General features: G+C 36.4%; 1 protein-coding gene across 1 annotated transcript; it reads right to left on the minus strand.

Moving 5' to 3' along the window:
• Positions 1-4,854: 4,854 nt before the first annotated feature.
• hmgn1b (high mobility group nucleosome binding domain 1b) lies at positions 4,855-10,229 on the minus strand. The gene is made up of 6 exons (XM_084730562.1): positions 10,046-10,229; positions 8,494-8,514; positions 8,314-8,343; positions 8,186-8,227; positions 5,970-6,077; positions 4,855-5,880 (listed from the first exon to the last, which is right to left on the minus strand). Exons 1-6 carry the CDS (start codon positions 10,061-10,063, stop codon positions 5,833-5,835), a joined length of 267 nt encoding a protein of 88 aa, XP_084586688.1. The 5' UTR covers positions 10,064-10,229; the 3' UTR covers positions 4,855-5,832.
• Between the last annotated feature and the right edge of the window lie 6,020 nt (positions 10,230-16,249).

Raw genomic sequence — 16,249 nt, forward strand, 5'->3', positions numbered from 1 at the left:
TTTTGTGGAAGTTTATACTGCAGCGCGAGGGGCTGAGCTTTGCTTTTGTACGGAAGCCGGTGTGGCTCTCGGCTCCGGCGCGTGAGTGCTGCTGCTGTGTGTGTAAATGGGTCTCTCTGTGGTCTCTAAAAGCAGAAATTATGACTTTGTAGCTCATTATTTCGACTTTTTAAAATCTCATAATTATGACGTAGCATGGGGATATTTTTTTTTCTTTCACTGGAGGAGATGGGCGGCCATACTTTCCTGTGGTCTGTATCAGGTTTAATGAACATCAGCTTTGTTTATTATCTCACATATGTTTTTTTTCCAGATTAAACAGTCAGAGGCATACCTCAAAATAACGGGTCACACATTCATTGTATCAGTTTCCATCAGCTACAGCTGACACTTCAGCCACGTAAGCCAGTGGTTTATCTGATACACGGGCTCAGTATGAACGAAACAAATACTTGAGTGTACAGTGTGAACACAGCAAACCACCCGACAGCTTCGGTCAATACAGTGAATCTTCTTATTTTCTCTACAGACCAATCACGTCAGAGGCGTGGGTGATCGTGCTACCGACATTGCGTCAAAGATACGTAATGGCTTACAAAAATATTGGTTTGTTTACAAAGGGATGCTTGATATAGTTTAGTGAAAATATGTATAAATACATCACGGAGGGAGGAAAAGTGAAAGGCGGTGAGGAAAAAAACAGCTGATAAAGCAGCGGACCAATGAGAAGCTGTCCATGGTGCTGAAACACTTTCATCTGCTTATTTTAGCCCACTGTGAGACTGGATTTACAGCGGACACCAAGTATTTCCATTTTAAAACATTTTATAGTAGAAGTTTAATACGTAATGCTTGTGTTTCTTCTTTCTATTGATCTTTTTTGAACTGAGCTAAACCTCTTTTCCTCTTCACTTCAACTATCTTTAAATTCTTCGGATTGAGTCATTTTTAAGAAAAAAAGTGAAAATTCTCAGATTTCAGCTTCTTCAACTTCAACTCCTCTCCGACAGTAAACTGAATATCTTTGAGGTGTGGACAAAACAATGCATTTGAAGGCATCATGTCAGGCTTTAGGAAACACTGATCGACATTTTTCAACCTTTTTTGACATTTTAGAAACCGAACAACTAATCAGTTAATCTTGGTCGTTAGATTGATCACTAATGAAAATATTGATAGTTACAGCTCTAAATCATATCTAGTCAAAAATACCCTCTATAACAAGTGTTATCACTCTGTTAAGATTTATTTTTATTGACTAATGCAAAGGAAAACAGTATTATTCATTAAATGTTTGCTAACAAAAAAATTAAACGTTTTAAAATTACATCAAAGAGCAACACAGGGGTAACAAAATTAAAAATGACATAATGGTACTGAAATGTATATAATATGTCTCTATATTGGGAATGAGAGTGTACAAAATACAGATATAGAAATTTAAAATGTATTCATAACTTTTAGTATAGTAACATGTTGCAGTAATAATGTATGGTTGTCACAAATGGCATGCTTTTAAATAAAGTATCAGTCTATATTTGACATTGAATTAGATACTTTCAGTATGTTATATTTTAGATTCCATTACCGAAGTAGCCTTAAATGTTCTTTCCTGCATTCATATTGTGTGTGACAGCCATGAAGCAGGTGACAAGAACATGGAAACTTCCCTATATGTATATATATGTATATATATATATATATATATATATATATATACAGTTAAGCCCGAAATGATTCATACCCCTGGCAAATTTTGCTGAAAATTACTTTTATTCAACCAGCAAGTTCTTTTTTGGACCGGAAATGACACAGGCTTCTCCCAAAAGATAATAAGACGATGTACAAGAGGCATCATTGTGGAAAAAATTATTTCTCAGCTTTTATTTACATTTGAACAAAAAGTGGCATGTCCAAAGTTATTCATACCCTTCTCAATAATCAATCGTAAAAAACCTTGATTGGCTATTACAGCAATCAAACACTTCCTATAATTGCTGACCAGCTTTTTGCATGTCTCCAATGGTATTTTTGCCCATTCATCTTTAGCGATGAGCTCCAACTCATTCAGGTTGGAGGGTCTCCTTGCCATCACCCTGATCTTTAGCTCCCTCCACGGGTTTTCCATTGGATTGAAGTCAGGACTCTGGCTCGGCCACTGCAAAATGTTCATGTTTCTGTCCGCTAACCATTTCTTCACCACTTTTGCTGTGTGTTTTGGGTCATTGTCGTGCTGAAATGTCCACTGGTGCCCAAGGCCAAGTTTCTCTGCAGACTGTCTGATGTTGTTGTTGAGAATCTTAATGTATTGCTCTTTTTTCATGGTGCCGTTTACTGTGATTAGGTTCCCTGGTCCATTGGCTGAAAAACACCCCCAAAGTATTAGGTTCCCACCACCATGTTTGACAGTGGGGATGGTGTTCTTAGGGTTGAAGGCTTCTCCTGTTTTATGCCAAATGAAGGAAACATCATTGTAGCCAGACAATTCAATTTTTGTTTCATCTGACCATAAAACAGAAGACCAGAAGTCTTCTTCTTTGTCCAGATTAGCATTTGCAACGGCCAAGTGGGCTTTTGTGTGCCTTATCTGGAGAAGTGGCGTCCTCCTTGGTCTGCGTCCGTGTAACCCAGCAGTGTGCAGTGTCCGTTGGACGGTCTGCTTTGAGACATTGCCACCTGCACAGCCCAGATTCACCAGGATGGCCTTGGAGATCCTTGAATTCTTTTTCACCTCTCTCACTATCCCCCTGGCCAGCACAGGTGTCAATTTTAGCTTCTGACCACGTCCTCTGAGATTTTCCACAGTGCAGAACGTGTTGTATTTTTTAATAATACTTTGCACTGTAGCCACTGGAACTTGAAAACATTTAGATATGACCTTATAGTCCTTTCCAGACTTGTGAGCAGCCACAATGCGCAGCCGCAGGTCCTCAGTGAGCTCCTTTGTCTTAGCCATGACTGTTCACAAACCAACTGCAGAGAGCTGCTGTTTTTCACCTGTTGAGTTGATTACAACTGCTGTTCCCAATGAATCAGGGTAATTAGGATGCTTTGGAACAGCTTGGACTATTTGGAATTTTACAGACCTTTGGATTTTCCCATAGACTGTGACAGTTTGCAAAGGGTATGAATAATTTTGGACATGCCACTTTTTGTTCAAATTTAAATAAAAGCTGAGAAATAATTTTTTCCACAGTGATGCCTCTTGTACATGTTCTTATTATCTTTTGGGAGAAGCCTGTGTCAGTCTGGCTAAATAAAAGTAATTTTAAAAAAAGGGGGGTGGGATCTGTCTGAAGCTGCAACTATTAAATATTCTCTTTTCCTTGAAGACTTTTTTTGGCAGCCATAGCTTATGGAGACTCAAGAAAATGAGCCACCATCACAGTTTAGAGGAAAAGACACCAAGCAATACACACAGTCTTTGATATTTTAGTTGATGAAATATTAACACTTTTTTACAAACTTTCTGCTGACCTTTAGTTGAGATAATGTACTATTCTTCATTAGATAAATTTATAGTAAAAGTTAAACTTAGGGAAACTCAAAAAAAAAGTTTCAAAATTTGGTCACAGTTGACTGTGAACCTGTTGTGTTACACTATAATTTTTTTAAATACAACATTTTGGAGTTTCTAAAATTCAAATATTTAAATTTATTGATAGAAGAAAGGTGAATCATCTCAACAAAAGATAAGTAGTTGGTGAAACTTTTTCAAAACTGAAGAATTTGACTTGATGTACTATGTATGTAGTATGTTGGCTTGAAAGTTTGAGCTGTTTCAAGTTTTTCATGGACCTACAACAATGAAATATGAAAAAATATTTTAAAAATATGTTATTCATTTCCATTTTTTTTGTTTTGCCAAAGTCACAGGGAGCCACTGGAGAGGAGATAAAGAGCCACACATGGCTCTGGAGACTCCGGTTGCAGACCCCTGGTCTAGCCCATGATTTGCAATGATCAGGTACTCCTCCTCTCCTCCTCTGTCACTATGCCCCCTCTTTAACCCTTTCCTATACCCCATTGTGAAAAAAGATTTTTCCATCTATCTCTTGTCAGTAATCTATTAGGTATCTATTAATTTAACTCGTATAGAAAGTTAAAACGTACTCAGGTGAACAATTGGTCTTGAAGATAAACTTTTAAGTGCTGCCATGGAGTATTAAAGCCTTTTAAAGCTTTGCCTGTTACTTAGCAGTTCATGTTTCTGCACTCTTGTATCATCTGTCTTAAAGGGACAGTTCACCCCAAAATCAAAACTCCATATTTTCCTCTAGCCTGTTGTGCTGTTCATCTATCTAGATAGTTTTGCTGTGAGTTGCAGAGTTTTGGAGATATCGGCTGTCTGTCTTCTCAACAGTGTAATGGCTCTAGATAGCACTCATCATGTGATGCTAAAAGCACAAAAAAGACATCTGAAAAATTACAGCAATGTATCTTTCCAGAAATCATGACCTGGTTATTCATGGTAATTCACACACCTATTTGTGAGCAGTTTCATGTAGGAAATATTTTAATTCTACAACAGAATCTACCTACGAAAAACTCTTTGCTAACATGAAACTGCTCACAACTAGGTCTGTGGATTATCTTGAGTAACTGGATCATGATTTCTAACTTTTCAAGTGCATTTAGTACATTATGTTAGAGAGAAGGCCGACATCTCTGCAGCCGATGTCTGCAAACGTGTGCAACTCCCACTGAAGCAATCTTAATGGATAAAAATATGATTTTTTGATTTTTCGGGTGAACTGTCCCTTAAAAGCTTGGCGTTTTACCCCGTAGTTCATGCCTCTGGACTCTTGTATCAGCAACCTTAATAATTAACCAACTTTTCAGAATGAAACAGCATAACAACTACCAACCAAGTTTTATTGGTTTGTTGATAACAATCATTACACAGGTACATCTATAAACAAATAAAAAGAAACTGCACACTTGTACTTGATACAGATACCTAAAACTCACATGAATATTGCTACTGCTGGTATGCATTTGACATCTCAAATAAATGTACAGTTTTGTCTGTCGGCCTTTGAGAAGCCAGCTTCAACAGTTTGTTTCTTCTTTTTATGGTTACACACCTCATTAGCTTGGCTAAGAAAACAAATTCCATTTTTACCATCCTTACAAGGTACCATTAAACACTGCATATAGAAAGATTGAAAACCTTTTTCACAGCAGCTATACAAATTTTATTGCGATGCTATCACAGAACAGAGACACAACCAACACACGCGATGCACAGTTCTGATAGGGAGAGCTCCAGTACTAGGGATTTTTAGCTTTATTGATCAGATTCGTTAAGAAAACTGCATGAGTACAAGAGTTAACATATAGGAACAAAGCTTACAAACATTCTAAAACACTGTTCTTCATTATAAACAATAAAACAATGAGTTGCCCTGTGACTTTGTCCATTCCCACCCCAGCACAGATTACATACACTGTCCCTTATAAAGCATATGGAATGTAATCCACGCAGGCATGCTCTTCCGGTTGTTGCCCCAGCTCCTGTGAACGTCGTGCTTGCGTGTTGACACGGTAACCTGTTCCGCACCCTCCCCTTCCTTCACATTTAAAACTGAAATGAAATCCACCGACAGTAACAACAATGACCGCATTTTTTTTTATGGCGATGCAAAATTGTGGGATGTGATGAAATTCCCGTCTCCAAATTGACTTTTTTCTTTCATTAAAAAAAAGTGTTCTCTACAATCAAACTACTAAAAAACCTGTATTTAGAAAATAGTTGATAAAAATATTCCCCTGAATTGTACAAGAAAAGAGGTACAGGGAGCACTGGTAAAAGACGTGGTTTGAGAGATGTTATTCTGCTGCTTCGTCTTTTTCTTCAGCTGCGTCTGTAGCGGGTGCCTGGAAGACAAAGTTTGACAGTGTCAAAAGTGTCATCACCACAGAGATGAGCTTTATTTTATGGTCATGTATGATGTCATGATTCTTACCTCTTCCTCAGCTTTGGCTTCGCCATTCTCAGCAGGGGCCTCTGGTGCTTTCTCCTCGGGCTTGGCCTTCTCCACCTCCTTGGCTTTCTTAGGCTTAGCAGGTGCCTTCTGCAAACAACAATATTAACCACATTAGTTACTAACAACGTAACAATATATCAAATATCACAATAACAAAAGTCTCAATACCATCCTGGACTGTGACAACATCTACCATGATATTACACAGGTTTTTAATATAGCACTCAATTCAACATTTATTCAATAGAGGACACATTTTCAAGTTATTATGGCTGAATATTTTTTTACTTGTTTTAAATATATATGATATATTATTAATATATAGTGATATTATTGTACCTTAAGGTTTTGGTATCATTACATCCCCATCAGTCACTCTTTCAACATTTGAGAGTCTAATAAATGTGTAGTAGAGATGTTAATGACTAATTGTTCATGGATTAATCACATTAAGAATTTAACAGATTAAAAATGTAATCATCATTAATTAATCGATTACAAACTAAAAAAAGGTGTTATTTGGTAGCTTATGAACTATTAATTAATTGATTTTTTTCATTTTTAACTATTGGATAAGGAAAATGCAAAACAAACAAACAAAAAAGGTTGTGGTTAATGAAAAATTAAATTAAAATATTCTAGACTATGACACCATGATATTGCATGGCTAATTGTTTTATTCTATAAAAGGGTTGCAACTGACTGCTGCATCGATTTTGTTTAGTAGTTGTAGAGACATAATTCAAACATTTATTGCCAAAGACATTTCACACATGAGTTCTGCACATACTCTGGCCATGGCTTTATTTTGTTTTGTCAAAGAGGGAAAGCAGAAGCACTTTAAGGGTGGGAAAACTCTATGAACAAAAAATGCTGCACACAAATATATAACATTTGTTTTTTAATAAAGGACAAAGGTGTGTTTTGGTAGTTTATTAATTATTGATTAAAAATTGTTATCCTTTTCAACTACTGGATAAGGAAAGTGCACAAAATTTTCCTAATCAAAGAAGATGCCTCCTGCAGTTTTTTTGTTGTTTTTACCACATTAGTCACTGAGTGTGTAACAAAAATGAAAACAAAATGTAATAAAGTATAGCTAGAAAAAAATACCATGCTGGATTGTGACAATATCTACCATGATCCTCCATGGTTAATTATTTTATTTTATATTATTTTATTGCATAATTCAAGCCTTTGTTACCAAAATATTTTGCACATGCTTGGATCATGGCTGGCTACTTTTATTTTGAAGGACAGTAGAAGCATTTTAAGGGGAAAAAAATATACAATCCAAAAAATATTGCACACAGACATATCAGATTAACTGTTTAACAGAGGACATCAAGTTTTTTTGTACAGCCATAAATATCATATTGTGGACATTTTATCGTGATATTATTGTACGATAAGTTTTTGGCATCATTACATCCCTATTAATCAACCTTTCAGCCTCTGAGAGTCTGACAGATGGGTCTAATCAGAAGTAGGGATGCTGAAGACCAATCATTAATCGATGAACTGCAGCAAAGAATTTAACAGATTAAATATGTCTTCACCAATAATTGATTTATTTTCTAGAACAGTGATTTCCACAGGGTGGGCTGCAAAATTACTTGAGAAAGGCTGTGAGAGGTCATTAAAAATAAATAAATATAAATGTTAAACGAATGAATGTAAGCAATAAATAGGTTTCGATATTGTAAGTTTGAAATTACTATAAGAGAATATTTATGATTAACTAAAAAGAACTAAATAAACAAAGCCATGGAATTTAAATTGCACATTTTTCTTTATTTTTCTGACATTATTTAATAGGTATATATTAGATGACCTGTCACACCAGCACTGGAAAGTATCTCTTATCTCATCATTGGCATAATTAGTCACATGCATTGATCACACTTGTGATTAATTGTGATTTGGTTGGGCCACAGAAGATTTTCAGATTTCTAATTGGGCCTTGGCTTTCTTAAGTTTGGGAAAGGCTGGTTAAGAAATGAGAGTAGCTGAACCTCATGTGACATTGTATTTTGTATTGCATTGAAAGAAAATAAGAAAATAAAATGAATGTCAGTATGTTTTGCATCATTAATTATTAATAATTATTGACTGTCAACTTTTTAAACTATCACTTCAGGAAAAATCTACAAACTTTGCAGCCCAAATCAGAAGTAATTAAGACAAGGTCCCACCTTTGGCTTAGCTTTGACCTCTGCCTTTGCAGGTACAGGTTTCTGTGGGACAGAAAACATTGATGTCAGCATTAAGAACACAGGTAACAGCATGCATATTTTCTGAGCCTGAGCTTGTCTTTACTTACTTCTAGCAACCTGGCAGATCTCCTCTTGGGCTGCAGAGAGAGGGAACAGACAGGGCGATTACTTCTAACAGATCAGCCAATGGCTCCCACTGATGGGGTGTTACTGACCCCTGGTGGGCGCGTAGACTAACTGATAACACAGACACTCCAAATAAAAACGTGTTTAAGTTTTTTTCTTACCTCGTCAGCTCCCGCGGTATTCTGTGAGGACACAAAAGACAGAAACCCATGTTATGGAAATTGTCTGCATTTTACTATGATTACAGGTGGGGATTGTATGGGGATATGAACTTGAAGTATTAGTTATGTAACTCAAAGGTGGGCGTTTCCAGGCAGGATATCAGCCTATGACTGCACATCCAGCCTCATACATGTTTTAGTTGGAACCAAGCACTGTGATTGGCTGAGATATGTTCTACAATTTTGCACAATGGAGCTCATACTCTGGGAAACAAAATCAAACCCTCAGGGCATGTAAACAGTAGATCTTAACAAGGCTGAGTGAGACACACTCATTAGTCAGCATGTTTATAGTCATACCACTGAGGAATTTTACGGGTTTTCTAAACTATCAAAAAATGAATCCTTGTGGAACTACTTAATGTGGTGCAGGAATAATACATAAAGTGTCCTTTGAAATTACTGAGTATAAAATTAGTTTGATATAATGCACAATAGCATCACGTAGTTTACACATCGTCGTGTGATGGTGCTTTCCAACCTCCTGCAAGTGATCTGCCTACTGTAAAACTATGGTGGAGGAGGGGGCGGACTCCGCCTCCCCCCGACACATCCATTCATTGGTAATAAATGGGATAGCCAGTGAGAGGAGAAAACCGAGCGGTGTGCTGAGTGTTCCCGCCATGAATTTGAAAAGAGTCACTCCGAGATGCTCAGCGACTCTGTCGATCTGGTAGCAAAATCTACTGGAACCCCCCAGCAACAAGAGCAGCGCTCTGCTGACGGAGGCTCGCCATTGCATAACCTGCGACTGGCCTGAGCCGACAACACACTAACACACAGACAGCCCGCTAACGCGACGGCCAACACACGACTAATGCATTTTCACGGTGGAAAATAATGGCGGCCATAATAAAAACCACACATGTATGCTCGGGTTATGCAAGAGAGTCCGTTATAAAATCATATAAAAGTGTTTTGTTCGACAAGAAAACCATAAACAAGACTTATTACCCACATTAAGATAACAAATACACCATTAGAGCTACACTCCCGTCGAGTATTACGCTGTTACGTGTAATTTGTTGTCGGCGTGGGTCCATTTTCTCTCAGAGAAACTTTAGTATCCAGCGTGACGACCCCCATAGGAAACAATCAATATGCCGCCAACTTTCTCTGCAGAAAAGCAACCCATCGACAGGGAGAACGACCCCACTTTATCCTGCACTGCATATCCAGGAAATATATCCAATTGCATTAATGCATATCACCATTCTGCGGTTAAAATTATGTCCAGCACACGAAAAATCACTGGCACAAAGATAATCACTGCACAAGAGAGATAAGACCAAGAATCAGCCACTTCAGAAAATCAAAACAGAGCCTACATACCAGCTAAACTCTTGGCTGCACGGCGCAACATTGTTGACTTTCACTCGAAACATTTGTAGCAACACTGTAACAACTCTTAGCGCCAGCCCATTTTGCAAACTGCAGTTAGTGGTTATAAATGCTGTATTACTGAATGCATGAAACATGTCGGTGTACTCACTGTGCTCCTTTTAGGCATGGTTGGTTTTCGTGGGATGTTTTTAAAAAAGAAAAGAAAAGAGAGCTAAAGGTTCCTCAGTACGGGAGAAAATAGAGTGGTATATTCAAGATAAAGCTGTGCCAGTACAGTCTAACACAGCGCAGCGAGACGTTAATGTTCCATTGGAAGAAAAACTAGCTCAAACCGGATTGGATTCTCCCCCTCCCTCCCTATTAAAACCGTTATAGTTCCTACGTGATTGACTGGGCTATGTCCCGCCCCTGGTGCCCACTGATTGGGTCACACAGTGGTCAGCAACACGATTTCAAATCTAGGCTTTTACCTGTGTGGATACGTCACACGTCAGTCAACAAAAATGGCGAGCTATTTGTCTGCCTGTGCAGCCATCTGGTTTAACAAGGCAAAAATGTCTTTAAATCTGCTTTCGCCTCGTCCAGAACGGCGTTTATTCCCTCAAAATGCCACATTCTGACATAACCGATCATTAACTCAGCTATATGTTTAAAGCTAGCACATTATGCGCCTGTAACACGAGTAAGACAAGAAAATGTGGCATGTGTACTGGTAGAAGATTGAGAGAGGGGTGTGTGCTCCCCCGACCAAGTCTTTTGTATTTTAGCTGGGGAAAATGGCGACAGGATAGTTGTGCCTACAGCTCCTAGCGTGTGTGTCTGTGGTGTTGTGCGACCTGCTCGCGGTGTTGTCACCGTCCACTCGCTCCATTGTGAGCGATCAGTCCAAGACATGACTCCGCTGGAAACGAACCGCGGTGGCGCTCCAGCTTTGTGTTAAAGTCATTTCAGACATTTCAGCACGGAGACATTCATTCATTTCCCCTGAGTGAGTGATACAGACACTGCCCTGACTGTCTTCTGTCTCCACTGCCCTCCCTGACCAAACTAAAACACTGAACGTTGTGTGACTCATATAGGTGCACTGCCCAACAAGAGACAATAAAGGCTACATGTTTTCAAATTTATCTTTTATACTCATTTAAAAAATATATGTTATGCAAATTGTAATATAATCCCCTTCTGTGGGGACTGTAAGGGGTGTAGCTCCCACCCATAATCAGGTATAAGTGATAATAACTTATTTACCACATACTTTTGTCAATAATTTATTTATAAAATGTTTTGTTTTTCTGGTGGTTCAAAGATTATTGATCAGTTTACTTGGCTTGGCTTTGCTGAGCTCTTTTAGACTGTTTTCAAGCTAAATAAGAAAAGTACAGTCCACAAAAACAATAGATGTCCTCTAAAGCAGAATTCAAGATTCAAGTGAAATTATGTGAATAATTTTGGCTGGGATTCTCCATTACCAAAAAAACAAAACAAACCTTGTAAATTGAGTAATGAAACACAAAAGAAAAATAAAATAATAAATATAAAATAATAAAATAAAATATGCATTTGTAAAATAAAATGTAGAACAATAAATTAAAATATTGTGTAAAGAGACATAGCACAGATAAACATAGGACATAAACAGAACATTTAAATATAGGAAAAAATATGTTATGCGCATTGTAATGTAATCCTCGTCTGTGGGGTCTGTAGGGGGTGTAGCTCACAAACCTAGCCATTATGCGTAGGAAATAATAACTTAGTTAGCATATACTTTTGTCCATAATTTCTTTATAAATTGTTTTATTTTGCTGGTGAGGACAAAGATTATTGAGCAGTTTACTCTTTTGCACTCAACAAAAACAATACATAGTCTCTAAATCAGGATTCAAGATTTAAGATGGTTATTGTCACACAAGTATAATAATGTAAAAAGGTTTAGCTGGTTATTATTATAAAGGAAAAAACTAAATAAAACTGTAATTTAAGTGATACAACACAGAATATTATTCATAGAATAAAAAATTTACAATGATAAAATAAATAAATGATTTACAAAATAACATATTCAACACTGGAATAAAAAATTGTGTAAAAAATCATAAATATTGGAACAAACACATGCTTTGCTTGCTGCTTTGGACAGAGTTATTATTAATGTGTTTGGCATGTTAGGATATGATGATTTGCAGTATATTAATTAGGCTCCAATAAAAAAAAAAACAGCCCACAAAATCATCAGATGTTTTTTTTTTTGTTTTTTTGTTTTTTTTTAGGAAAGCGGACTTTCAAATGATCATCCTGTTTCAGCAGGAAATACATCACATTCAGAAAGTACTTTGTCAAAACAACATTTATCGACTTTTATAACAAATAAGATGAGAAAAAATGAGGATGTGCTCAAGCAGACTAAATTTTCCCCAGCTTTTATAGCCCAACACCACAAATCTTTCTGAATTCAGACCTGGCTGGGTAACCTGCTGACTGGATGAAGCTATATTAAAAACAAATAAAGGTTGTGGCAGCATTTGCTCCAGTATTATTGTTTAATATTTTTGTACTAGAACATCCCCTTTTTTTCATGAGACAATTTTTTTTTTGTTGTTGTTGTATGGTATTGACCTTACTAAAAAACGCAATCACAAACATTTTTATTGTTAGTTTTTTTTCAAGCAAAATAACATATAAATTAAAAGAAACAACACTCAGATAGTACAATGGTGCTACAGAAAACAACACGAGACTACACAGCACCAACTTAGACTTCACAGACCTACATAAGACTGCATCAACATACATCAACCTACACAGGACTACATTAATTGCATGAGTGCAAACAAGTTCATATCTGCTTGGTTCCCAGTGGGTTCCTCAGATCTGTGACACACACTGAGCCTAAAGATGCTGTCAGACAGCATAAGACTGTGCATACAGCAGTGTGTACTGCTGCCACTTTAGGAAAATAAAAATGGATCAGTATCTCATTACAACATGAAAAGTTTATTCTTATAATAAGATGTCTTTCATGGTATAACAAGTTTTTTTGTGTTACATGACATACGAACTTCAACTTTTCTTGTAATAACACTGTACTATTTATCTTGTTATAGTGTGCAGCATTTCCACAGACCATAATAATGAATTGTTGTAATATCACGTAAAAATGTGATTTTTCTGTGTGTTTTTTTTTTTTTTTTTTGACATGATAACATTTATTTTTTGGCGTTGTGTGTATAAGTTACCATTTTATGAAACATTTCATGTTATAACAAAATAAAAAGTATTGTTAACAAGTTTCTTGTTATAACATGATAAGTTTGTATATTGTAATAACATGAAAATATCATTTTTAACATAAATTTCAATTATAAAATATATGTAAATATATATAAATATATATTATAATATTATAACAATAAAAGTTATAACAATTATGTGAAATGTTCTATGTTACAACAATAAATGAGCACATTATAACATGAAAGGTTTTGTGTTGTAACAAATAAATAGTATATTGTCATAACAGGAAAAGTTTCTTGTTATAACGTGTGTATGACATAATAACGTGAAAATATCGAAATGTGAAAACATGTTATAAGAATAAAGTTTTCACATTATGACATGATATTGATCCATGATATTGATCTACAATCAGTAGATCAATATAAATTGCTGTAGATTTAAATCATAAGCTGCTATAAATGTAAATATAAATACTGTAAATATAATGTCAGCAGGAAGAATGCGGGGGGCATGATAGGTTCTGGATCAGCTGCTGCGTGTTACTTATGCATCACCATCTTTATTTAAGAGCATTTGACTCTCTGTCACCTCCAACTTGTTAACGCTGCCATGTGATTGGTTGTAGGTCAGATATGATCAAACAATTCCTTTCAGTGAGACATCACTCTTATGTTTAGACCTACTTCTTGTTTTAAAGCTACTTCGAGCTACTAAAGCTCATATTGTGTTGATTTTGGAGGCCACTGTGGATAAATACAGTATTGTTTCCATCACCATAAACCCAAAATATAATGTCAAAAATAAAAATTATCTTTTAAATAAAAGTCTCCCCCTGCTGCTTTTTAACTGGCTTATATACTTCTTATTGTAACTTTGACTGTGAAAATATAAACACAGGCTTGTTACATCTGATTTCAAGGAGAATCTGCCCTGGTGGCAGCCATTAAGAATAACTTAACCAATCTTCATTTAGGATGGTCTTGTTTACCTAAGTAGGTCACATAGAGGCATCAGTGTTAGATATGGACTGGTTCATAAGCAGTTAAAAAGTGCTTGTAGTAGCTTTAAGGTGTCTGTGCTGGGACATAGCAGCTGTTCTGCTCTAACACCATTAAACAAACAGACTGGATTCACAGTGAACTGGCATTTCCTGCAGGGCCACATTCGACAGCAGTTTGAGAGCACACCAAATTTGATTTTGTTTGGAGTGTCCTTCCAACCCACGTCACACCTGTCTGTGACATTTTACTGCTAACAAATGTTCCTCTGCATACAGGTCAACAGAGGTGCAGGTATCTAAGAACAAACACTACGTTACTGTACTTAAGTCGATTTTTCAGATAGCTTAACTTTTACTTCCTACACTTGTTTCTTTAGTTTTAGTACCTTTGAGGGGAATTATTGATTATTTTTATTCTGTGTCATTGTGTGCCACCTTCCTAACATCAAGATCAGCTTCAGCCCTAATAGACGGGATTTTTCAGTGTATTCATCAGTACATTTCAAGCACAGCAGACATGACAAGATTAAAAAGTCTTACCAAGAGAAAATAGACATAACATGACAAATAACAATGTGAAAGAAGATGAAAAAGACGTAACATGACGAAAAAGACAAATCAGGACAAAAAAACAACATAAAAGACGCGTGTCTAAAAAGATGAACAACACGAAGAACAGCATAAAGGACAGCAAGACAAAAAACGCATAAGACGAAAAAGATGAAACAAGACTAAAAGAGAGGTTAGCATGATTAAGAAGATACATCTAGACAAAAATACAAAAGACATGAGGCAAAAAAGATGTAACAAGACAAATAATAATGTAAAATTTGTAATGAGAAGAAGACATAAAAGACGTAAGACAAAAATGACATAACAAGATGAAAAACAACCTAACAGACTTTTTACTTGTATACTTTGATTACATTTCAGATCTTGTACTTTTTCTCTTTTACTTGAGTAAAATAGTTGAATTAGTACTTTTACCAGAGTCATATCTGTACTTCAGATTTAAGGTGGTCAAGTTGAAAATTCAGCTTGTATTGGCCTTGTGTTGGTGTCCATGAAGGAAGCATCCAGACACACTAATTCAGCAGATATTGAAAGTTTCCAGCTGATGCTTTCAGGCCAGCATGTTTTTTTTGTGTGTGTGTGTGTGTGTTGTGCGTACCTTTGCTGTACTTTGGAAAAAAACAAAGACAAATTTCCACTGAGGTCAACAATAAAGTCATTGTAATCTAATATTTATCTCTAGTGATTTATATTAACACACACTTATATAATTTTTCAGTCATAGATGTTTAATAACATCTCCATGATTCCTTTACTTCCTGGCCCATGCACATATTACCTGAGGTCAGCTTTCACTCACAGCATATGAAAATGCTGTTTATGGAGCCCACAGGCCAAGTACATTGAAAGGAGAAGCCGTTAAAGAGCAGTTACAATCAACACTGTAATGTTTACACACAGACAAGTGGGTTAAAGGGATAGTTCACCCCCACATAAAAAGATGGCACTCGGCTTGTGGTGCTCAAAGCACCAAAAAAAAAAAAAATTCAAAACCAGTTTCTCTTTACAGAAATCATGGCCTTGGTACTCAAGATGAATCCATAGACCTTGCTGTGAGGAGTTTCATTTCAGAACTACTTTCTTTTCAGGCAAAAAGTTTGGGTAAAGTAAAGTAGTTCTAGTAGATTCTACTGCAGAGAAACAGTAGTTCCTACATGAGACTGTACATAAGAATGTCTGCGGATTATCTTGAGTAACTGGGTTATGATTTTTGGAAAGAGACCCTGGTGTTGAGTTTTTCAAATAGATTTTTTTGGTGCTTTGAGCATCATGAGTGCCATTTAATTCCTTTATATTGTAGAGACAACAGACATCTCTATGGCTGATATCTTCAAAACACCAGGACTATCTGGATAAACAGCACATGAATTTTTCATTTTGGGGTGAACTATCCCTTTAAGGATCTCTTGAGAACTTAAGCTAATGTGTGGCAACAGCAGCATTACATCATGTGCGGCAACATACATTACATCACATACTTTGCTGCTGCTCTCATGTATGTAAATATTTCAGAAGTAAACTAAATTATCACACACACAGACA

This window comes from Lutjanus erythropterus, chromosome 11 (assembly GCF_056507025.1).
Source record: "Lutjanus erythropterus isolate fLutEry1 chromosome 11, fLutEry1.hap2, whole genome shotgun sequence".
Taxonomy (NCBI): Eukaryota; Metazoa; Chordata; class Actinopteri; order Lutjaniformes; family Lutjanidae; genus Lutjanus; species Lutjanus erythropterus.